The sequence below is a fragment of the Musca domestica genome, unplaced genomic scaffold (genome assembly GCF_030504385.1).
Source record: "Musca domestica strain aabys unplaced genomic scaffold, Musca_domestica.polishedcontigs.V.1.1 3, whole genome shotgun sequence".
Taxonomy (NCBI): domain Eukaryota; kingdom Metazoa; phylum Arthropoda; class Insecta; order Diptera; family Muscidae; genus Musca; species Musca domestica.
In genome coordinates, this window is record NW_026712299.1 from 13,237,526 (window position 1) to 13,264,055 (window position 26,530).

A 26,530-nucleotide genomic window follows, 5' to 3' on the forward strand; every position below is an offset into this window, starting at 1 on the left:
ATAACTCAGAAAACTAATGAAGTTCTAGAAAACAATAATAAACAAGTTGTAATTAACAAATTGTCATTGAGAAAAATTAATGAGTTAACACAAATAACTAATGAAATAATAAAAAGTATAAATTACAGTGATGTAAACAGAGATAGATTAAGTTCAAAATTAAAATTTAAAATAGAAATATTAAAACAAGAAATTGTAAATATTCAATACGCTATCCATTGGGCAAAAATAGGAATTGTAAACTCATTCATACTTTCATCTGACGAGATAAATATTATTAAAAATATAATTGAAAAAGATTCAATACCATTTGTTAATGTAGAAGAAATCTTTGAATTTGCTCAAATAAAAATCGCAACTAATAATCAATCTATCATTTATATTATTAGAATACCAATGACAGACAACAAAGTTTGTAATAGATTATTACTGAAACCTATAAAATTTGAGAAGTTCGTCAATAAATTAAAATTCGAAAATGTAATAATGTGCAAACAAGATTTAAAATTATACGGAATCAAGAGTGAATGCATGAAATACAATAATATAAGTATCTGTAATAGCATAAACTTAGAAGCTATAGAGAATAACACCTGTATTTCTAATTTGCTAAATAGCAAGACATCGAATTGCACGGTAACTGATAACAAAACAGTACCAACAGTTGAAGAAGTTTCTCCAGGGGTAATCCTGTTAAATAATTTCAATGAAACAATCCTAATAAATAATGTTACACAAAGACTTATTGGATCGTATGTCATCCAATATAGCAACACTACACTAAGTATTTCCGACAAATCATATTCCTTTTTTGAAATAAGCCATATTCAACCATTACCGGCGATTCTGCAACCTAGGGAGTCTGTTCTCAGTATAGAAGAGACGCTCTCTTTAGAGTCAATTAAAGAAATTCAAATTAGTAACACAAAAGCCATAAATTTATTGGGAGGCAAATACGAGTGGGGTCAAACCACAAATTTTGGACTTACCTCCTTCGCGATAATATTGATAAACGTTTTCATTATAAGGTCCAAGATCTGCAAAAGGGGAAAAGAAATTATACTCACCCCGTCTATAGCAGATTCATGTCCGTATGACGCACGTAATCGTGTTCCTATGCCGGAAGTAGTGGAATTGCCGGGAATACGAAGAATTTCTCATATTCCCTATTTTTGACCGATCGAGGACGCCCGGTTTAAAGAGGGGAGGAGTTAACGTTAACTTCTTTATTTCTGTTTCTGTTGCGCGTGCAAGTTCGATGGCACTTAAATATGCTTGCAAAATGCTTACAATGCATTCATGTCATTCATTCGTATAAACAACAGATAAATGCTTACATTTTAAGAAACCTAACTCTAAGAAATAATAAAATCAAAAGTGCTAACGTTGCACTAAATACATTGTCCAACAAAACTTAATTTTAAGAATAAAGGAAAAATAAAGTCAGTCCCATTTTGTCACTCGAAAAAGAACGTTATGTTTAATTTATATATAAATATATATATACATATATATATATATATATATATATATATATATATATATATATATATATATATATATATATATATATATATATATATATATATATATATATATATATATATATATACATATATATTCTTGATCAGCATGAAATTATATTCTTGATCAGCATGAATTCTAGCGATGTCAATCCGTCTGTCCATCAGTGGAAATAACTCTAGCTTCCGAAGTAGAATGATAAAATTTTACTTAAATGTATATTATGTCTGCAGGACTTTTGGTATTGAAAATGGGTCATGTAGGTCCACTTAAATGTATATTATGTCTGCAGGACTTTTGGTATTAAAAATGGGTCATGTACGTCAACGTTTTGGTATAGCCCCCATGTAAAGGTACCTCCCGATATTCGATGTTTGATTAATTTAGCGACAATATTCATCGGAATTGTTTCAAATTTGGTATTTGAAGTTCGTAATGGATACTACAGCCTAAGACAGAAAATTGTCTGTGCAGGTCCACGTCTTCGTGTAGATTAGAAACAGATTTTGTACTCGTTTATTATTATTATTATTTTATTTTTTTTTTTTAATCTCCAAAATTGTTCCAAATGGTGGAGGGTATTCAAAATTTAGTGCCAACCTTGCTTTCCAAAATACTCCAGACACAATAGTCCAACGGATTGGTCTCCGGAGATTTTGGTGGCCATTGTGAGCTGGAAATGAAGCGGGGAACCTAATTTTTTAACTATTCTTGTGTGGCGCGTGCTGAGTGCAATGGTGCTGAGTCCTGTTAGAATGTCCAAGGTCTGCGGTTAAAATGTTTGCGTGCCCAAGGCTTTAATACACCCTACAGAATATCAATGGCTTTACCCCGAGCTCATTTTTCAATACTTGCCGAATGGAATATTGCGATATGTCCAGCTCACAAGCCATACGAGACACAAAATATTTATTCACATTTAAATGCTGGAGTGCTATCCTATCTTCCGTGGATCGAAGGCCTTTTTCATGTCATCTATGGATTGAACCCCTTTTATATATCTTCTTCAATGAATGGAAGAATAAAAGGTATGTTAAGGGCTTCTATAAATACATATAGACCATTCAAGAGATTTATTATACAGAAGGTATTGAAAATTTACAGGTCTAATTTGAATCTATTAACAGCTCTCATAGGCAGAAAGACCATTTACATCTCTTCTATATATAGGAGACATTTGGAAGATACACTATGGAGTTCTATGAATAAGAAAACCTTTTCAGGTCTTCGATATACGACATTTTGTAGGTCTTAAATAAAAATCGTTCACTGGCCTTGCACAGATAGACGACCCCTTACAACCCTGATATGGGTAGATGACCTTCTACAGTACTTCTATGGATAGAAGACCCTTTGCAGATTTTCTGTAGGGAGTAGGTCTCTTACAATTCTTCTATGGCAAGAACGTCATGAGAAGTACTTTACATGTCTTCTAAAGATAGTTATAACTTTACAGACGATGAAGTACCGTTCACAAGGCTTATATTTATGGAAGGGGTTTTAGAAAGTAAATTAATTTTGGCAATAGGAGACATTTTTAGGAATTCTATAGATTTTGGCCTGGTCGTAAATAGAGAGCAGATCGACTACCTTACATACTTATATTACATCATACGGGTAGAAAACTTTTAAAAAAAATATTTTTTTCTATGAAAATCTATAAAGTTTCTTTTATATATGGTAGACCTGCAAATGTTTATAGAAGATCTGTACTCGTTACATATTTCTAGAAACCAATCTTCAATCTATGTAAAATCTGTACAAATTATAAATTTCCAAAGTAATTTGTTACCCCATCAAAACAATTTCCATTTTAAATATTCATTTCGTTTTTTATTTAAATGAATGTGGGTATGTGTGAAATATCTTCTCTCTCCCTGCAGAGTATTTCATAAGGATCTAAAAATACATTGCAATAATTAGAATGTTTCCTCCCAAGGCAGGGCATGGCATATATGCTATATTTGTTCCCTTCATCCATGGCGGGGAAAAAGTACTTATATTTCATACTGAAACCAAGTACATAAATCAAAATATTTGTAGCAGCATATTGCAGGAAATTACTTAGGAGGTAAATAAAACATAAATTATCTAGAATTACCGTGCCGGCAATGGTAGGCAACAACAAGGGCAATAATTTATCAAAAATACGGAGAAGAAGAAGAGGAAACGCCTCAGAAACATTACCAACCGCTAGACCAAGGACACTATGAATGGTGCAAGTGTCAGAGTTTAAGAGGAAAATTGGTGGAATACCCAAGTCCTAGTTAGCAAGATTGCTATGTGCAGATGTATATGTGAGTTGAGATTAATTTTTGTCTAAAGATTTGGAAATGCTGTAAAATTATATATCCACCATTAATTATAAGAAATCAAGGACATTGTGTTCATTTGATATTCTTTATTTGTCAAAAAAAAATGTAAAATATCTTTTCTCACATGGACTAAAACCAAAAACAAAAAGCACTTTTTTGTTGACAATTGGAAAATCGCAATTCCCAATGGAAGCGTTACTAAATCAAGCCAGCTTAACATTTTTTTTTTTTTTTTTTTTTTGTTATTTATATCCCCAACAAGGTGGACAAATAAAGTTAAAGCCTTTTTTAAGAAAAAATGCCTTGTTAGCATACGTTTTTAAAAGTTGTAGATTTTTTTATCATGCATCAGACTTCAATCATTGTGAGCAACACATTTATCCTTAATGACCTCCTTCCATAAATGTTATGCGAAAACGTGATTCACCACTACATCATTCCCCAAATGTTGTTTTCATTTTTTTTTTTGTTTAGGTGATATAGCTATTAAAACTCCAGGGTCTCATGTTGGAGTTAAAACAGAAGCACACACTCATACACACGCACATACATACACAACGAAAACTTCTATTTTAAAGAAGATATATTACCATCTATTTGTTGTAAAGTACCAACAATTTAGTACAGACTTTGCTGTGTAGCATAACAATTTAGTGACGTACACACTTGTATCGAGATAACATACGAATATACTGAAAATAATTATGTATGGGGTATTCCATTACAAATATGAACATGGTACATTTATACCCTCAGCCATATGGCTAGAGAAGGTATATATTATTTAATAGGCCAAAACGTGTCTCATCGAAATAACGACTTTAGACCCTAGGTCTCTTGGACCAAATCGATGTCTGGCTGGTGCACACGATAACTCTCGAATTGAGTGTCCGATTTGGTCCAAACTTGCTACATCGTAATATTATTATCAAACTTTGATCGAGTACGGAGAAGGGCAATATCGACCCACTTCTTCATGTACCGCCCCTACAATAAGTGACATTTTTCAAAAAAAAATATTTTACTGCTCAGGAAGAGAATTTATGATCCGATTTTGCTCCAATTTTTCAAATAGTAAATGGGGTAGTTTAATTCTTAAAATAGAAAAACAAATATTCAATGTAGGTCCAACTTTTGTAAAGTCCCTTTTTAACGAAACCATCTGTTTTTCCTTGCTTTAAGGTATTCTGCCCTAATTTCCAAGAAAATCGGCTTTTATTAAACATTTCGGATTTTTAGTGGTTAGTTTAACTTTTCGCAAGAGCCCCAATTTTTTTATATAACGATTCCTAAATTTTTTGGTATTAAAAATAGGCCATTTCGGTCCATATAAGGTATAACCCCCATATAATGGTAGATCTTGCGTTTTAAGATTTCGAAACCTGTGTTCTCTAACTCTAACAAAGTCAGCTGTAATTTGGCATTACGGGTTTCCATTGCAGTCGGAACCATTTTCAGAATAAATCCACTCGTATATCAAGTCTCCATTAAGTTATAGCTCCTGTTTTTTGTTACTTTAGCGTTTTTTTTTTTGCACTGAATTCCAACCAAACCTACTTCAATTAAACTTTTTGGATTTTCAGTGCTTAATTTAATTTTTTTGTAGCTTAATTTTATTGTATCTCTTGATTCACAAGATGTTTGGTAATAAAAATGCGCCATATCGCTCCACATTTTGGTATAGACTTCAAATAATAATTGTACCTCCTGATTTTCAATATTTCCAAGATCTGCGATCCGATTTCCCATTCCAAATTTCACCCAATCAGCTGTACTGTAAATTTCTCAGTGGGTAGTTCAAAAGAACCTTCTGATTATCGCTAGTTTTTATACCCTACACCACAAGGTGGTCATTATACCCTACACCACAAGGTGGTCAGGGTATAATGTCTTTGTGCATTTGTTTGTAACACGGAGAAGGAAGCGAGATAGACCCATAGTTCCTTTTGATGATCTGCATAGAATCACTTTCTGAGTTGATTTATGCATGTCAGTCCGTCTGTCCGTCCGTCCGTCCGTCTGTCCATATATTCTTGTGAACAAAATGCAGATCGCATTTATTATCCGATTGAGATGAAATTTTCCAAACAACATTTGTTTGGCCCAAGGACGAAGATAATTGGAGATAATCATATATATCTTCGTCCGATTTGCCTATTATTGTGCACCAACCGTGTAATATTAGCCCGAATTGTATGGAATTTTGCACATACAATCAAATTAGGCATGATAATAAGTGTGCCAAATTTGATCGAAATCGGTTCAGATATAGCTATAGCTCCCATATATATTGTTCATCCGATTTGTTATTTTTGTCCTCCGCAGCCGTAATATGCACTCTGTAACAACAATATTTGGGGAAATATATCAAATGCAGCTCAGAAATACCTTTGCCAAATTTTATAGAGATCGGTTCAGATTTGGATATAGCTCCCATATATAACTTCGTCCGATTTACCTTTTATTGTACACCAGACGTCTAATATTTGCCCAAAAGCGATGGAATTTGGCACATACGACCGAATTGAGTCTAGAAGGTTGTATGCCAAGATCGGTTCAGATATAGCTATAGCTCCCATATATATTGTTCATCCGATAACAACAATATTCAGGGAAATATATCATATACAGCTCACAAATGTCTTTGCCAAATTTTATCGAGATCGGTTCAGATTTGGATATAGCTCCCATATATATCTTTATTTGATTTTGATGGACAATACAAGTCCGAATTTAAAAGATACAAATGCTTCGGCATATTTATTACTTTGAATTTTAAATTATAATTATAATCATAGCGTGTATGATTGAATTCTGCCATAAAAAGCTTTTAATTGTTATGCGCAGCGCTACTAAATTAATAAAGTGGTGTAGGGTATCATAAAATCGGCCCCGCCCGACTTTAGGTCTTTCTTTACTGGTTAATTTAAACATTAGTTTTCAATTAAATCAGCTTCTTCAATACAGGTATATCCCTCATATTGTGGAACTTCTAACTTCTGGAAATTTGGGGGATATGATTGAGGATAAACAAGTAAAAAAGCTAATTTCGACCGGGCAGAACTTTTAACACCGTCCACCATTAGGAAGGCACTTGCAAAATGCCACTATAATTCCAAAAATTCCGAATATCCTAAATTAACATGGGGCTACATAGAAACGTAGACCGTTACAACCAAATATCTGCCAGAAAAGGTGGAGCTTATTATGAACTCCAAACTTAAAGATTATTCTGTTGCAAAATATGACTAAAATGATCAAAATACCGAATGTTGGAAGGTACCGGAAAGTTTGACACCAAATCGGTGCTACACAAAGGCATAAATTTATGTGGACAATTTTCTGTCAGAGAAAGCACTACCCATTGCGAACACTAAATTCCGAATTTGGAATAATTCTGGACAAATTACCGAATGCAGAGTACAGTTATATGTGAGCTATACGAAAATGTGGGCAATTTTCCATCATAGGAGGCTACACGTAGACGTGAATTTTTATCAGCAATTTTCTAGAACTTAATAATCTATACTGAAAACATCAAATATCAAATTAGGGCACAGTTTGTCAAAGAATGTCGGAAGATAATATTATATGAGAGCGAAACCAATATATAAACTTTGCATATCAATCATTTGAGCCTATTTAATCGACATGGAATTTTACTCTGATCAAGAATACATATTTTTTTTTTTTTTTGGGTTCCCAAGCCGATAAAAAAACTTTTTTGAGAGCTAAATTAAAGCCATGTGGCAATGCCATTTAAAGCACTCAGAACAGTAAGGAAAGGTCAACAATCGGGCGGGTTTATTGGAGCAATAGATATACCAGAACGAATTTCAACTAATGGAAAAATTCGGTTGAATATGAAAAAATCCAAATCCAATTTGGGCTGATATTACATCTAAAATGAACAATAACCATAACATCGGATGAAGATGTATATCGAAGGTATATAAAAGTCTGAACCGATCTTGATTAAGAGCAGAGAGTTTTTCGAGATACATCTGACTTCCGGTATCAAATATCATTCTAGTGGCGCGCATATTACGCATGCAATGTACTTTAATACCAAATTGGAGGAAACATATATGTGGGAGCTATAGATATATCTGAACCGATATTCACCAAATTTGAATTACTTGTTTCTAGGATGTATTCAGTCGAAAGTGCCAAAATTCAGTCAATTTGGGCTCATATTAGCCATTTGGTGCTCAAAAAAATCTGAAATCAAAAAAAAAAAAAATATATATATGGGAGCTGTATCTAAATTTGAACCGATCAGGGTTCGTCTTTGGACCAAACAAATTTTCTTTGGGAAATTTCATCGAATCTGATAATATATGCGACCAGCATACTTGTTTACAAGAACGAATGGGCAAACGGACCGACAGACGAACTGACATGCATAAATCGACTCAGAAAGTGATTCTATGAAGATTCTCAAAAGTAACACCCTTACCAATAGGTAGTGTAGGGTATAAATATTAGTATTTGCAAAATAATAAGAAAATCGATCTTTTATATCCAATATCATGCGAAATTATAAATTCCATATTAATTTGAGATTTCTTGTTGGAGAAATATATAGATATAGCAAGTTGTAAAGAATTGTTCACTTGTTTCGCAAGTTATGACAGAAACAAGTAAAAAAACATTAAGTTCGGCCGGGCCAAACTTTTAATACCTTCCACCTTAGGGTAGAAGAAGCATTAGAAACCATTAAAATGCCGAATATCGGGAGGTACCGTTATATGGGGGCTACACCAAAACGTGGACCTATAATTACAATGTTTCGCTAGGAACCATTATGACCCACAAATACCAATTTTTAGACAAATCACTGAAAAAATGTGACAGAAACCATAAAAATGCCGAATATCGGGAGGAACTGTTATATGGGGGCTATACTAAATCATGGACCCATACATGCAATGTTTCGCCACCGGAGCTGGAACCCATTATGACCAACAAATACCAATTTTCAGACAAATCCGTGAAAAAAAGTTGCAAAAATCATCAAAATACCGAATATTGGGAGGTACCGTTGTACGGGGGCTATACCAAATCATGGACACATACATGCAATGTTTTGCCACACGCTCAGGGACCCGTTATGACCTACAAATACCAATTTCCAGACACATCCGTGAAAAATGTGGCATAAATCATCAAAATACCGAATATCGGGAGGTACCGTTATATGGGGACTATACCAGAACGTGGACCGATATATCTCATTTTCAATACCAACCATCCTAGACACAATGCAAATAGCTCTGCTAAACTTTGGCGCTCTACGTCAAATAATGTGGGCTGCATCGTGATTTCAACAGACAGACAGACAGACAGACAGACAGACAGACAGACAGACGGACATCGTTAAATCGACTTAGAATTTTATGCTGATTATGAATATATATATGCTTTATGGGGTCTAAGACGAATATTTAAGGATGTTACAAACGGAATGACAAAGTTAATATACCCTGCTTTCCAAGGTGGAGGGTATAAAAATATTGAAAATTGCAACTGTTTGTGGGTGCGGTACAAGAAGGAGTTCGCAGAAATATATCATCTTGTGTTAGCAATGATGTCTGTATGTGTGAAATTTCTTTGAGCGATTTGTTTTTCAAAATCTTGAACCCAATGTGGGGGAGATACCAGAAGAAATGGTCCGGTCTCTATCATCTTTGGGTTGATGGAAATATTGAGGTGTACTAAGTGTGAGTGGAATCGGATGTTGAAGCGTGTTTTTTGAGCTTCACTGATCAAATCAAAATTTTGACCCTTTGTGAGGGAGCTACCAGATCTTGTGTTAGTAGAGATAAAAAGATGTGTGAAATATGACATCGAGCATCCCTAGATCGACTCTAAATGTCCTGAAACGGATTTGGTCGAGTCTAAAGTGGAATACTCGAATTACAAACTAAATGTTTCGAATTACAATAACACTTTTTGAATTAGACCTAAAACAATTTTAGTTTGACCTTCTGGCTCAGTCTGAGCCAACACACCGCCCATGCGCAATTCACCACACCTCACACACAATTATAGTTTTTTCTATAAAACTCACCATCGATCAGTAAACTTTGCAGGCACTCAGTAGTTTTTCAGCTTTCAATGACGTAGGAAGCCCGATCGCTTGATGGTTTTCTATTTCGCACTCACAATTCCTCTTTGGCTCAGAGGTTGGAAAAATTTGCGTATTTTTCCATATTTCGAAAAGTGGCATTGCAAATATTGCATTATAGATTTAATTCAAAATTTTCATTACTTTGTGAAGTGTAATCAAATGAAATTATTATTTGAACAAATTTCTTAAAAATCGTATCAGCTAAGTTCCTAAAATTTTTATAAATCTTTAAATTTTCTGGGAAACTGTCTCCTAAGATTTACTTCACATAATCGTAAATGATTTGCAAAAAAAAATATATTGAAATTATTTCCCACGATCTCGGACAAAATCTGTGGATGAAAATTAACTTATCCTCCCTTTAACCTCTCCAAAAGTGGAATGACCCACATCCATATATCTCTGTCCATTTGTCTAACCAACTACCGGCCGGTATCTGTTGTTGGTTGTTGTATAAAATACTAATTTATTAAAACAAAAGAGACGAACAAAAAAAAAAAAAAAAAAAGAAACTGAAACTGAAAATCACAATCTCCACTGCGTAGGCCTATTGTTGAGAGTTTTTCATTTTTCGGATGTTGGCTGAGATTGCATTACTGGGTATTGTTGTTCCTCTTGTTGTTTTTGCTGTTGCTGTTCACTTTAGAGAAAATAAATTATTTTCACTTAATTTTCCACAATTTAGTTGAATATGGAAGGCACTTAAGTTAATGCCTTGGCATAGGTTGTTTGGTTGGTTGGTTGGGTTTGGGGGTAGTACATTTAAACTGGCACTCTGCTGCTATCAAACGATAAGAGTAATAACAAAAGCTTTGAATGGCACCCGCACATTTTTTGCCTCTGTACAAAGGCCGACTGGGGTATGGTCCCCATGTTCATATACACACACACACACATACACACAAACAAACACATACACACAAATATCTCTGTTGTCCTCTATCTTGTCTGCCAATGTTCCTGTCTGCCCTTTTCGTTTGTTTATTTGTTTGTTTGTTATCCTTTGCCTGGTTGCTGCTGCTGTTGTTGTTGTTGTTTGGTAACTTGACGCCTATAGCTCCATTTACATATTTGTGTAAATGTATTTCGGTGTGCGTACGTGTGTGGAAAGTAATTTTTGGATTGTTTATCTTTTTTGCCTCTCTCCAACAAATAAAAACCAAACACAAGCAGTGGAAATGGAATGGAATTCCATCACCATCTCAACCATTAATGTATTTCCCCTCTCTCTCACCCACATCAAGCAGTCGGATTCGACACACATACATTGACTATATGTTAATGAATGCATTCTTTTAATTTTCCAAAGTGTACGATTTTGTGCATGTAGTGGTAGGAAATTGTTTTTATAGAAGTCTGTAAGGTATCGCTTGATATTCTATGAGGAAAAATAAGCCAAATAAAATAATAACCAGGATGTTGGAAATATTTTCTACAAGAAGGATTTCTACTCACCCGGGACACCCAATTCAAAATTACCTAATTACAAAATTTCAAATTTTATTATTATACCCTACAATATTATGTCTTTGTGCATTTGTTTGTAACATGGAGAAGGAAGTGAGATAGACCCATAGTTACTTTTGTGGATCTTCACAGAATCACTTTATGAGTCGATTTATGCATGTCAGTCGGCCTGTCCGTCCGTCTGTCCATGTATATTTTTTAACAAAATGCAGGTCGCATTTATTCTCCGATTGAGATGAAATTTTCAAAAATAATATTTGTTTGGCCCAGGGACGAACCCTATTGAAATTGGTGAAAATTGGTTCATGGTCACACGCTGCCCGAATGTTACTCTGCGGTATTTTGGTCCATTTCTGGAGAAGCGCTTGCTTGAAGTGATCGGCACTTTGGTAATTTTAGTGCCAACCTTGCCTTCCAAAATACTCCAGACACAATAGTCCAACGGTTTGGTATCCGGAACCTCATTTTGTAACCATTGTTGGGAGGCGCGAGTTCTGTTGGAATGTCCAAGGTCTGCGGCCAAAATGTTTGCGTGTTCAAGGCTTTAATACACCCTCCAGAATATTTTCGTGATAATATCCGGCATTCATTGTGATGCCACGGTCGATTAATATGAGTTGAGAGCGACCATCGGCTATTATGGCGGCCCACACCATCACCATGGCCGGCGCTTGAGTTCTGATTGCCAACTGAAGGTGTATATTTTCAGCTGACCTCTTTGGCAAGTTTGTTTGTTTACAAACTGCTGGACAACGAATATTTTCTCATCGGAGAAAACTAAATTTTGCAGTTTACCACTTTCGGCAAAGCGAAGCAACTCTTTAGCTCTTTTGAGTCTATTTTCTTTCCGTTGCGGTGTAATTTCTTGCACTTTTTTGAATTTCAATGGCTTTACCCTAAGCTCATTTTTCAATATTTATCGAATGGAATATTGTGATATTTTCAGCACACGAGCCATTTTTCGGCCACTACGACGCGAGTTTCGATCAAGTCGCTTCTTTACTTTTCGAACCATTTCTGCTGATGTTGCTATTTTCTTCCGTCCACTTCCTTGACGTCGGGCTACGCTACCAGTATCACCGTAACGAGCGATGGTACGAGACACAAAAGATTTATTATGAATTTAAATGCTGAAGTGCTCTAACGATAGCCACTTGTGGTGTTCCAGTCAAATATAAAGGTTTCACTATCACTATCACTCCTGAATTCCATCACAAATAACTTTTTTCTGGAAAATTCTCACCAAAATGCTTTTGTACGCTTGTAAACAATATAATGAGCTGTCACTGGAATAATTTTAACAGCTGTCGGCGGAGTGGTTTAGAAATGACAGCAGTCTGAAGTTGGTTGCAGTTTTTTTCATCTCACCCTGTGGAAATCACTCTAGCTTCCGAACGAAATGAAGTAGGTTGATAAAATTTTATTTAAATGTATATTTTGTCTGCAGGACTTTTGCTATTGAAAATGGGTCATGTAGGTCCACGTTTTGGTATAGCCTCTGTATAATGGTACCTCACTATTTTCAGTATTTTGCTGATTTAAGCGACATTAATTACCGAGATTCTTCAATTTTCATTTAAATTTGGTGTTTGAAGTTCGTAATAGATAATACAGCCTATGACAGAAAATTGTCTGTGCAGGTCCACGCCTTGGTATAGCCCTCATATAACGGTACCTCCGATATTCGGTATTTGGATGATTTTAGCGACATTATCCAACGATTTTTTTATACCTCTACCATAGTATGGAGGGTATATTACGTTTGTCATTCCGTTTGTAACACCTCGAGATATACTTTTTAGGCCCCGCAAAGTAAATATATTCTTGATCAGCATAAAATTCTATATCGATTTAACAATATCCGTCCGTCTATCCGTCTGTCCGCCTATCCGTCTGTTCGTCTGTGATTCCGATATTTGGTATTTTGATGATTTTAGCGACATTATTTACCGGAATTGTTTTAAATTTTGTATTTGAAGTCCGTAATGGATACTACAGCCTATGCCAAAAAATTGCCCTAATATACGGCTATATTCGGTATTTTTAAGATTTTAACAGAATTTTTAATGGATTTTAAATTTTTGAAAAATGCCAGATTTTTACCAAATCGCGGGGGACATTCAAAGTTCGGCCCGGCCGAACTTACAGCTTTTTTACTTTTTTAAGTTTTGCATTTGAATATTGTAATGGCTTATGACAAAAGTTGCCTATGCAGATCAACGTTGTCGTATAGAGTCTAATAAAAGGGCTATATTCGGTATTTTTTTAAATTATTACAAAATTTTTAAAGGATTTTATTTTTTTGGAAAATTGCCAAATTCGTTCCAAATGGTGGACGGTATTTAAAGTTCGGCCCAGGCGAACATAAGGCTTTTTTACTTGCCAATTCTTTTATCTGTCATAACGTGCGAAACCAGTCAGTGATTACTTAAAACTAGCTACGCCTAAATATTCATCTTAGCCAGAAACCTGAAATGAATATAGAATTTATGATTTTGCATAGATTGCAATTTTGTGTCTTTATGAGGTAAGGTATGAAAATGGAATACCTCGGTCGACCATATTTGGTACCTCACGCACATTTAAACATTTTCCAAAATTTTTCACATATCTCATATAATGTGAAGGAAGTAGTCGATATAGTCACATGCCTCTTTACCACAATCCACACACACTCTCCGTTAAAATTATAAGACAAAATCTAAATTACTTTAAAAACTTATAATTGTTCAAAAATAAGTATGTTTTCCTCTTTAGATTTCAATTAAAGTTTTTGGCATGAAATTCTTCTCTCAGAATCATTCTTATCATCATGTCATGTCGAACACGGAAGAATGACATTTTGTTCAACGCATCAGCAGCAGTAGTAGCAGCAGCAATAAAACCATATCCCATAAACTTTTGTGGGTTAATAAGTAGGTTCAACGTTATCTATTGTTTCCCCGGGTACATTTCTATCATTTAAAAATTTAAACAACTTCTAAGAACCACCATTACCAACACCACCACCATTGACGCACCCACCAACACTAAGACAACAATTTCCAGTAGTCTTCCATCTTCATTCGCTCATTCATCCATTCATTGGACACCATAACAATCATGGTGGATTCCAAGAAGACCTATCCATACCACTTGAAGATAATGGCCATGGTAGTGGTGCTGCTGCTGGTGCTGATGAACAATTTACTAACTTTTAACTATGCCGTGTGTTGATGGCAATGACAATAGCTGAGAAAAGTTTAGGGAAGACCAGCAACAAAAAAAGAAAACTCACAGAAAAAATGACAGAAATTTAGTTAATTAAAGTTTATAGCGTAAAAGTTTTTTAAATACAAAAACAACATGAACAACAACAACAGCGCCATGACAGCAGCGACAAGAATAAAATGAATGACACTCTGCTATTCTTTACTGTTAATGGCAAAGAAGTTCTCTGCCGTTGAAAGTTAAGAGCTAGTGCCAGTGATGGATTTAGTTATGTATTTTGTAAATTAAATTTCTACAAATGTTTGTTTTCTCAGTTTTTATTGGGGACCACTGAACGAGGAGAAGGGAGAGTGAGAGAGGGGGAGTGTAAAATAAAAATAGGTGCAAGTTTTATGATAGCATGACTTTAACACGCGTCAGGATATTGGTACTTGAATTAGAACATTAACTAAATTGTAGCCATTTGATGATTAGTTTTAAAAAAAAGGAATGGAAGGAAATTTGTTCCAGTTTGAAGTAAGATAGTATATAAAACGCATCTTAAATCTGGTATATTGTATAGATTATAACCAAAAAAAATATTATTAATTATTGTTAAATCCGTCAAATGAACTTTATCTTAAGACCAACATAAATTGTAATAAAATGGTGCAGGGAAAGTTTGACGCCTTTCTAACTTTTATTCTTTTCCATGAAATTTTATAGGCAGCTGTGGATTACTTCAGGAACCATTTGTTTGAAAAATGGGTAATTTCGGTTCCCTTTTTATACCCTACACTAAATATGTCTTTGTCCATTTGTTTGTAACATTTAGATGTCGCATTTATTATCCAATTTAATTAAAGTTTTCCAAATAATATTTGTTTAGACCAAGGACGAACCCTATTCAAATTGGTGAGAATCCGTTCAAATTTAGTTATAGCTCCTAGATATATCTTCAACCGATTTCCTGTAAATTGTAAACCAAATGGCTAATATTAGCCGATATGGACTGAATTTTGGCACATCCGACCGAATTCTACATAGAAGCAAGTACATCAAATCAAATTTGAAAATAGCTCCTGATATAGCTTTAGCTCCCATATATATGTTTCATCCGATTTGGGGGTTTAAGTCCCTCACATTCGTAATATGCACCAAAACAACAATGATATTTGGTACCAGATATCAGAAGTCGCCCAAAAATATCTCTGCCAAATTTTAGCAAGAACGATCTAGACTTGGATATAGCTCCCATATATATCTTCAACCGATTTCGGGTTAATTGTGCACCAAATGAACATCTGTCCAATTGACCTTAATTTTGGCACATCCGACGGAATTCGGAATAGAAGCAAGTATATCAAAATTTGGTGAAACTCGGTCCTGATATAGCAATAGCTCCTATATATATGTTTTATCGGATTTGGAGTTTTAAGTCCCCCATATTCGGCTTATATTTGAATATAGCTACCATATATATCCACAATCCGATTTCAGGTTTATTTTGCAAATAATAGCTAATATCAGCCTAAATGGTGCAAATTTCGGGACGTACGTTTCCATTTAATGGTACTCGGTTTCGATATTTAACCCCCCATATTAAATCTCAGATTTTTATCTCTATCCCTTCACCCAATACCAAATATAGTACCATTCAGTACTTTTCGTACAATTATTGTACACATTTCCAAAACCACACCCATATCTTAACCCCATATACCAACAAAGATCTCAATATCAAATTTAGGGATTTCAGCTCTATCCCTTCACCCAAGACCCAATTTAGTAACACTAAGTACTTTTCGAACAATAATAGTTCACATTGCAAAAACCACCTCAATATCTTCATCCCAGTTACAAATAGAAACTTCAATATGAAATTTCGGGATTTAAGCTCTATCCCTTCCCCCAATACCATATTTAGTACTTTTTGTAAAATTTTAGCACACATTTCCAAAACCACCTCTATATCTCAATTCCAGATATTAATAGAGACATTAATATCAAATTTGGAACCATTTAGTACTTTTCGTACATATATTGAATGCATTTTCAAGCCACTGCCAAATCTCAAACATAGATAACATCAGTAACCTGAATATCAAATTTCAGAATTTTATCACTATCCGTTCACCCAAAACCAAATATAGTATTATTCCGTACTTTTCGTACAATTAAAATACACATTCATGAAACGACATCCACATATTTAAGCTACACTTGAATAGCAACCGTACTATCAAATTTCTGATTGTAGGCACTATCTTTGAACCCAATAAAATATTGTACCAGGTGTAGTACTGTTTAGTAATTTTCATGCATTTGTATGACACATTTACAAAACTAGGTCCTTTTTAACACAAACTACTTATTTATATGGGAGCTATAGCTATATATGAACAGATTTCATTACATTTAAAGCACGTGATTCCAGACTGAATTTGGTAGGATATGCCACAATTCACTCTATTTGGGCTGATATTCATAATTTGGTGGACAATAAACCGGAAATCGGATAAAGGAATATATGGGCGCTTTATTCATATCTAAACCGATCTTAATAACATTTGGCAGAGGTATTTCTGATATCTGGTACCAAATACCATTGTTGTGACTTACACCCCAAATCGGATGAAACATATACAGGGTGAGATAAAAAACAAGTAAGCACAGGCTATAGTCGTCGGGCCGACCATGTGATACCCTACAACACTACAATATGTCAGAAGACCCTTTATGTCCAAATCCATTTTGGAAGATTTGGCTCATTTGAACCCCTAAAAATTTTGCTATCATCTCCAAAAGCAAGAGGCAGAAGTTCGCCTTTTGTGTATTTGGGATATCGCCTGTAAGAAATGCTGGTATTTTTTCACAAATCTAAGTTAATGCGAGATTTCGTGTCCTTTGGTTTATATTTATGTCCTTTATAACGGTTGCAAAAGCAGGAACATTTTTAGTTGATGGTCCATATCAACCCCTAAATATATTGCGGACATCTTTGAAAACAATAGGCCTAGCCCTTCTGACCCTAACCCTACCCTTGTGAAAATTTTCGTGAGGATAGGACGATGATTGCAATGTGTATATAAAAACCTGTGTTGTAAGGTGAAAAAAATATTACAAAATGTACACTTTAATATTTTAAGTAAAATTGAAAAAATCGCATGCGATAAAAAATATGAAAAAATAAAAAAGTGTCACAAAATACAATAAAATCTATATTAACATCATTATTGTCATCTTTTTATGCGTTTTTTTTTTTTCTTTTATGCCAAAGGGGCATTCAGTAATGACAAAATTTGTCAAAATCGGTCCAGTCATTCATAAGATATAAGCATTCTAGCTAACATCCCTTTCCTTTGTATGTATACATTGTATATATTCCACTATATATATCCGATAAATTTACTATCGGCGTCTACGTAACGGTCAGAATTGACCTTTTCGTCTATTTGTGATTTCGCCGGGATTAAAAACATTCGCGGTTAAATGAAATATTTGACTTTTATTTAACACAAATGTTATGGTCTATTTCACCCACTAAATATTAACTGATGACCATCAAAATTGTAAGGCTTCTGCCCAGCCTTAAGCTCTAGCCCCATGCTAACTTCCGTTTTGATTGGTCTATAATTGCGACCTATAGAGCAACTGTAAAATCAGGAAATTTTTCAGTTTTTGGTCCATTTCAACCCCTAAATATTATGCGATCATCTCCAAAAGAAATAGGGTTCTATTCTGGCCTCAAACCCACCTCCATCTTCAATTTCGTGAGGATCGTGCCATAATTGCGACCTGTAGAGTTATTACAAATTAACATGGACAGACGGACGGACGGACATACATAGCTAGATCGACTCAGCTCGGCGAGCTAGGAAGACCCATATATACTTTCTTATGTGGGAAACCAATATTTCGTGGTGTTACATAATTTTTGGCTCAATCAAACTTATAATACCCCAACACATAGTGTTGTAGGGTATAAAAATCCAAAATGTAGTAAATCCATCAATGACTTAATTGAAATATCTTCTAAACTTGTTTCTTCAAAACATTTTATTTTTTGACTTCAAAATAATAATATTTGTTTCGTTCTCTTCCCTCTTTTTCTTTTCAAATATTTGCAGAATACAAAGTCAACCCTGACTGCCGAAAAAAAAAACTAACCACAAGAAACCAACTGAAAAAATAACCTCCGACGAACAGCTGGTAACCAAACGACACTAATGGCCTTAATGATTAGATGAGAATGTAAGCGAAAAGAAGAAAAAAATGAAGAAGGAAACCCAAAAAACCCAAGATTGAATAGAATAATACCCGGATGTACAGGAAATATAAGAAACAAGAGAGGAAGCAGCAAGCAAGCAAACAAGAACGAAAACAGCAGCAGCCACAACAAAAAGAACAGCGATAAGAATACAAGTGAAACAAGTGATGTTCATAAAAAAAGAAAAAAAAAAAAAAACAGATTCAGGGGATTCAAACTAGCGGCAAACTAATAGAAAATATGCTGACGTCAGCCACGCAATAAACTAACAAAGTCACCAAAAAAACTGTCCCAAACCCAAATGGGAAAGAGTTCATAAAAAAGATATTTGTGGGAGGGTAGAAAGAAAGTAAAAAAGGAAAACTAAACGAAATCTGGAAGGCGATAACCAAGAAAGAGAAAAAACCCCAAATTCCAACAACCATCAGTTCCTGTGTAGGAAAACACCAAAAAAACTTGGGGTCCTTAAATAGTTGTATTTTTTTTTTTTTTTTGTTTTCTTGAAAAACAAGATAAGGACTATATGGCCCAGTTATTTCGCAGACTTGGTTGACATGTTAAAAAAAATTGAAACACAGACTAAAGGAATTTTCGTTTGTTTGAATGTCATTCCAAGGATTTAAGTCATTAGTCTAAAAGGCTTATGTGGCATTGAGAAGGCTCTAATCTTGAAATACAAAATCCTGGTCCTACATGGCATTTGGGCTTAATGAACACTTATCTCCGAGAAAACAACAAGAATATCGCTCGCATTGGCCCCGCCCCCAATAAATGACAATTTTTGCCAGGCTGCTGCAAGGAAGACAACAAAATGTTTTCTTTTTGACATAAAATACGTATGAAATTAACGACAACAACAACAACAACAACAAAATACTCTACTAACAATATTTTTTAAATGACTACAACAACAACACCAAAAATCACCACAATGTTTAGACGACATCCTACAAAAACGAAATTTGCATCCATATTTGGTATTTATTTGGTCGTCCTATGGTCGCTAATGGCAGACCCCATCTTCGCGTGTCCTCCCGACGTATGTATGTGTAAATGGAAGGGTGGCAAACAGACGGTGGAATGTGGTGGCCAATCACTACCCAATATACCCGAAGGTATGGATCCCGGTACTCAGGTCTTGAACTTTTCCGGCAATGCCCTACAGGTCTTGCAAAGTGAACGTTTTCTGCGCATGGACCTGTTAAATTTGCAGAAAATTTATTTGTCACGCAATCAACTGATACGAATACATGAAAAAGCTTTCCGGGGCCTTACAAATCTTGTGGAATTGGATCTGTCGGAGAATTCGTTACAACACATCCCCACAGAAACTTTTCAGGACTATAGCTCGCTGATGCGCCTCTCGTTGAGTGGAAACCCCATAAGGGAACTTAAGACGGCCGCCTTTCGTTATTTGTCTTTTCTCACGACATTGGAGTTGAGCAACTGTCAAATAGAACGCATCGAAAATGAGGCATTTGTGGGCATGGACAATCTGGAATGGTTGCGTTTGGATGGCAATCGCATTAGCTATATCCAGGGTAATCATATTTTACCCAAATCCCTGCATGGCATCAGCTTGCAAAGCAATCGCTGGACCTGTGATTGTCGTCTGTTGGATCTACACAATTGGTTGAATAGCTACAACACACCTCAGACGGAGGAGCCCAAATGTGTGGAGCCTCTACGCCTCAAGGGTCAGGTCATTAAGTCACTGAAGAAAGAAGAATTTGCCTGTCTGCCGGAGGTAACTCCCCAATCCACCTATACCGAGGTGTCCGAGGGACGCAATCTCACCATTGCCTGCGTTGTGCGAGCCATACCCGAACCCAAGGTGTTGTGGCTTTTCAATGGCCAGGTCATGACCAATGACAGTTTCGTCGATAACATGCACATGCTGTACTACATCGATGAAACCTCCACCACGTCGGAGGAGAAACACAGTGAAATTTTCATTTACAATGTGGGCGTTGAGGACAATGGCACCTTCTCGTGTGTGGGTCAAAACATTGCCGGCACTACCTTTAGCAACTACACCATACGTGTCATTATCAAGGAGCCGCCCGTCGTTAACGAGGTATCCTTTCCCCAGAACTACATGAACTACATTGTGGCCAGCTCGGCGGGCGGAGGCATTATTTTCGTACTCATCATGGCCTTTATCATTGTCCAGTGCAAGAAACGCCAGAATCCCGTGAAACGTAAGAAATGTCCCTCGTCGGCTGTGACAACTGTCAATGGCAATGGCAACACCTCCTCCTCGGATGGGTCGTCCAGCAACGATACCGGCCTCATGAAATGCTCATCCATCATCAATGACAGCGATAGTCTGAATGGTAATTCCGGCTTAATATTGGGACAATGTGACAGCCTAACACCCACCAAATTGGCCAAGGAGAATGGTGTCATTCTCGGCCAGCAAATGAAACAGAACATTATGCTCTATAATCCCATGGACAGCTCAACGCAAACGCTGCAGTTGAGTGTCAACATGGCAGCCGCTGCCTCGGCCGCCCTCTCATCGGCCACACCGCCGCCGCCACCGCCCAGCTCGTTGATGGTTAATCCGGCCTTAAGCTCCAGCCTGGCCTACTGTTCGCCACCCTCATCGCTGCGCAACTACACCGAAAAGAATCCCGATTTGGTCAATGATGCCGAAAGTGGCGTCAAGCACAAACTGAAGGCATCCGCCTCACTGGACACTGCCGGCTCGGAGTATGACAGTCAAAGTGATTGTCAAAATCCGGTGCAATATGAACAATATTATCAACTGTCAGCTCCGCAGTTTGGCTCCCAAATACTAAGGCCCAATGCTGCAGCGGCCATGGCCGCCTCCTCTCGCTTTGGTGGCCTTACCACTCTGCCCCGGGGCATGCAGCTGAAGACAGTCATGAATTCCATACCCACACATCCTGTCGATGTGCATCTGAACCCGGTGTGCTTTTTGGGCCAGGATGGCTTTGCCTACGACTACAGCAATGCCCATTTGCAGCAATCACCACAACAACCACCGGCCCATCATCATCTAATGCAACAACAGGCTGCAGCAGCGGCCAACAACCAGCAGCAGCAACAGCAAAATGCCTTGCATCAACAGCAGCAGCAACAACAGCAGAATTTCTACCGCACACTACCACACAAGCACAAACAACAACAATTTGCCAATGCCAACAACAATGGTATGCGCTACAGCCTAGAGGCCGAGTTCTTGCAGCAACGCTCCATGACTCCCAATACCTATGACAAATATAATTTGCCCAGTGTGCGTTTTACGGCCGAAGGATATCCGCAGACTCATCTAGTGCAATATCCCTCACCACCGGAAGGCTATAAGAGCTGCAACAATGGGTCAGAGCAAAACTCTGCACAGCAGCAGCAACAACAACAGCATCAACAGTGGCCTCCTTGCCTGCCCGGCTATCATGCCCAACCGCTGCACTATGCCCCCACAATTATGGGCATGCTGAGTCCCCAGCAACAACAACAACAACACCAGCAACAACCACTTACCTCTTTAAACTCTACAGTTTCACAGCTGAATAGTAACACCGCCACCTCCATCTCCTCCTCCACCCCCTCCTCCTTAGCCACATCGTCGTTAGTGAATGCTAATACCTCTATACAATCACCAGCAGCCTCTTCATCATCCTCCTCGTCGGCCTCCTCCAACTCTTGCTCCTCGGCGTCGTCGTCATCGTCCTCCTCATCATCCGCGACCATTACCAATACCTGTCCAGCCACCACAACAATGGAGGGACGCAAACGTTGCGTTGCCGCCCAGGCGGATTCTTCAACCATACCCGAATGTGACGAAAGTGAAATTTCACCCTCAAACTCCTCCATGACGGTGGGTGGAGAGCCGGCGACAACAACGGCCACAGAAAAGGCTACAACGAAAAAACGTTACCTCAACGGTCCACTGGCCGATAGTCCCGACGAGGGCTATGTCGGTGATCCACGCGATACCACAACCGATATGTGACAACTTCAAAAGCAACAACGTATGGTTAAGAACCCGGTCGCCGCATCCCCTGCAACAGCGACAGCATCATCATCAACATCGCTGTCAACAACACTCTCAACCACCTGTAGTAGTTTGTCGAATATCACCAACACCGCCGCCACCAACACCACCTTACCTGCCTCTAAATTGAATGTGTCCACAACGTCGATGATGTTGGGCGCCACAGCAAACAGTAAACCGCATCCAACAGCAGCAGCATCATCATCTTTATCGTCGAAGAGCATCACAGCAACTCTCACCGATGATACGGTAGCTTTGTAAGAAAAAAAAAAAAAAAAAAAAAAAAAAAAACACACTCTCATACACGTATAAGTTGAATAGTTTATTAAATACCTTACAATGCGTGGGGCAAGCTGCAATAGTTTTTGAGATAGTTTAATATTTGAGGGTTTATTTTGTTTTCTTAAGTTAAACTATATATTTTTGAAAGTTAGTATTTGAATATTTAAGGGATCGTTTTTAAATTCACCAAACTTTAATAATTTAAAAAATAATCAACATTTGAAGTATATTTCCAATAGCTTGATAATGGCCATGATGATAGAGTAGGGATAGATCAAACACTTTTAGAGAGGATTGAAAAAATAATATGACTGGAAAATTCCGAAAAGTCTCTGCGAACATTGTATATTGCAATTCCCATAATTTTACTTAAGCCAACAAGCAGTCAAATAGCATCGTTAACCGATTTTCTGAGGATGAATATCCTTGAAAGGTCTTTATGAGTATTGGAAGAATTCTGAAATTTTTATTAATATTCGAAAATAGATACATTCTACAAAAAATATTTTTGATTTGACTAGACAATTATATTTAACCAAGACCTTCAGGTTACAAGCAGAAATGCACCACACCATAAAAAGTTCCACTCAAGCCTTCTGCTCTTCGGAATTCGAAGTCTTTCTTTCTCCCAGGATCTGAGTTCCAGTTGTTTTCACTAATTTCTAAGGAAATGGTTTTTGGAGACCTTGTAATGTCTGTAAATTAGCAAGTCTCCCGAACCTATTTCCAACCTTTTAATGACATTTCTACTAGAGATTTAGCTGTAGCTTCCAAAAAAGTTACGTTATGATTCGCAACATATTTGAAGAATGCCACCAGTCCAAAAAAAAAACGCACCAAGCTTTGACTGTTTCTAGATGCATTGGTAACTTTTGGAATGCTTCTGGCTGATCTTCACTCCAATGTCGACAATTCTACTTATTTACGTACTAATTCAGCTTCGACGCTGATTTCTATTTTCCCATAAAAATTTTATCTAACTTTTCAAGAGCCCATTCACAAAAAATTCTGCGTTGCTGTAAGTCTTTCGGCTTTAATTCTTGCATCAGCTATATTTTGAAAGGCTTCACACATAAGTCCTTCCATTAAATAGTCCACACAAATCTATAATTGATTGTCAACATTTTACAGACTTCATACAATCTCTATGGCAACTTCTCCACAAATGGTTGGGGATCTCATATGAGCATAAACGGAACTTCGAGTTGATCCAGAAACCGTCAAACCATTTTCAACCAGTATGAGATCTTTCTACGTTTGGGTCGAATTGTCTTCTTTTTAAACATTTTTTATACCCTCCACCATAGTATGAAGGGTATATTAAGTTTGTCATTCCGTTTCTAACTCCCAGAAACACTCCTTTCAGACCCATATATTCTTGATCAGCATAAAATACTATTTCGATTTAGCGATGTCTATCGGCCTGCCCATCTGTGGAAATCACTCTAGCTTCCGAACGAAATGAAGTAGATTGATAAAATTTTACTCAAATACAGGACTTTTGGTATAGAAAATGAGCCATGTGGGTCCACGTTTTGGTATAGCTCCATATAACGGTACGTCCCGATAATCGGTATTTTGATGATTTCAGCGACATTATTGATCGGAATTGTTTGAAATTTAGTATTTGAAGTTCGCAATGGATACTGCAACCTAAGGCAGAAAAAGTTATGTGCAAGTCCACCTTTTGGTATAGCCCCCATATAATAGTACCTTCCTATATTGATGATTGTTCGCATTTGAATATTGTAACGGCTTATGACAAAAGTTGACTATGCAGGTCCACGGTTTCGTTTAGACCCTAATAAGACGGCTAAATTTTTTATTTTCAAGATTTTAACAGAATTTTTAACGGACTATATTTTTTTTTTTTTTTTTTTGAGAGTTGCCGAATGCGTTCCAAATGGTGGAGGTTATTCAAAGTTCGAGCTGGCCTAACTTTCAACTTTTTTACTTGTTTTGAGGATGAAATGTCGCATATTTATAATCCGAGGGACAGATTCACCGTAAGTTGATCTTCTGAGTAATGGCGTAATAATTTTTTTACCATCCACCATAGTATGGAGGATATACCTACTTTGTCATTCCATTTGTAACTTCTCGAAATACGCATATTAGACCCTACAATGTAGATATATTCTTCTTCAGCGTAAAATTCTAAGTCGATTTAGCGATGTCCGTTTGAAGGTCGGTTGTAATCTCGCAATCCTTGGAACGAATTGAAATAGAGGGAAAAATTGTTGCACACATGTGTATTTTTTCAGTCGGTCCGTGCTTTCTTATAGCCCCCATATAACAGTTTCTGCCGATATTCGGTATCTTACAAATTGAAACCAAATTTTCAAATGGAATTATTTATAATTCGGTTCAAAGATTTTGTTATGAGTTCTAATTCGTATACGTTTTTCTGTAGCCCTCGTACCATGGTACTTCTCGATATTTGGTATTTTGACGACTTATATCATATTTTCTATCACAACCATTAAAACTTCGGTACTTCAGATTCTAACAGGTTATACCTCCGGTGACAGAACATAGTCATAGTCATAGGTCCACTTTTTCTTATAGCCCCATATAACCGTACCTTCAAACGATATGAGCAACATTTTCAAATGGGTTCTACTTTCTGTGGCAGATCATGGCCTGTAAAGGTTCACATGTTGCTGTAGGCCCCCTCGTTTCAGCACTTCGCTATATTTGGTATGTCGATGATTTTCAGGGGACTTCTTTAAAATTCGATATGTAGAGGTTGTAACGGACTCTGTCTTCTGTGACAGAAGACTGTTGGGATAGGTTCAATATTTCGCTTATTGCAGATTTTTTTAATTTGACACTTTGACAGCCATTTTATCAGGAAACCGGTACCATCGACGTTAAGGTTTTTAATTTTTTTCCAACCGATTTCAACGGAAAAGACTGAAGTGGACCCAATATTCAATCCCGATCCTCATGGCCAGCCTGATTTTAACACGTGATGATTTTTTTCTTGTCACGTCGAAGTGTATGCTGAAGTCGTAGCTTATTTTTGAGATCACATTTCTTCAGCCAAATCGCATGAAGATTTCTGAAGATCATTTTATCATTATAACTCTTAACTAGACGAAAAAGAACAAGTAAAAAAGCAATAAGTTCGGCCGGGCCGAACTTTGAATACCCTCCACCATTTGGAACGAATTAGAAAATTTTCAAAAAAATAAAATCCAATAAAAATTCTTTTAAAATCTTTAAAATATCTAATATAAGAAGGTGCCGATATATGGGGGGATATACGATATTGTGGACCTATAAAGACAAATCTATATCTGCGTGTAAAGTACTCACAAGGA

At 36.6% G+C, this 26,530-nt stretch overlaps 1 protein-coding gene across 1 annotated transcript in view; it reads left to right on the plus strand.

Annotated features, from left to right (window-relative positions):
* Positions 1-23,678, plus strand: part of LOC101901487 (uncharacterized) — a 115,705-nt gene extending 92,027 nt beyond the window's left edge. The window contains exon 3 of the mRNA XM_059124686.1: positions 18,759-23,678. Within this exon, the coding sequence (XP_058980669.1) occupies positions 19,797-22,880 (3,084 nt within the window). The 5' untranslated portion in view covers positions 18,759-19,796 and the 3' untranslated portion in view covers positions 22,881-23,678. The remainder of the gene's footprint in view (positions 1-18,758) is intronic.
* Positions 23,679-26,530: the final 2,852 nt, after the last annotated feature.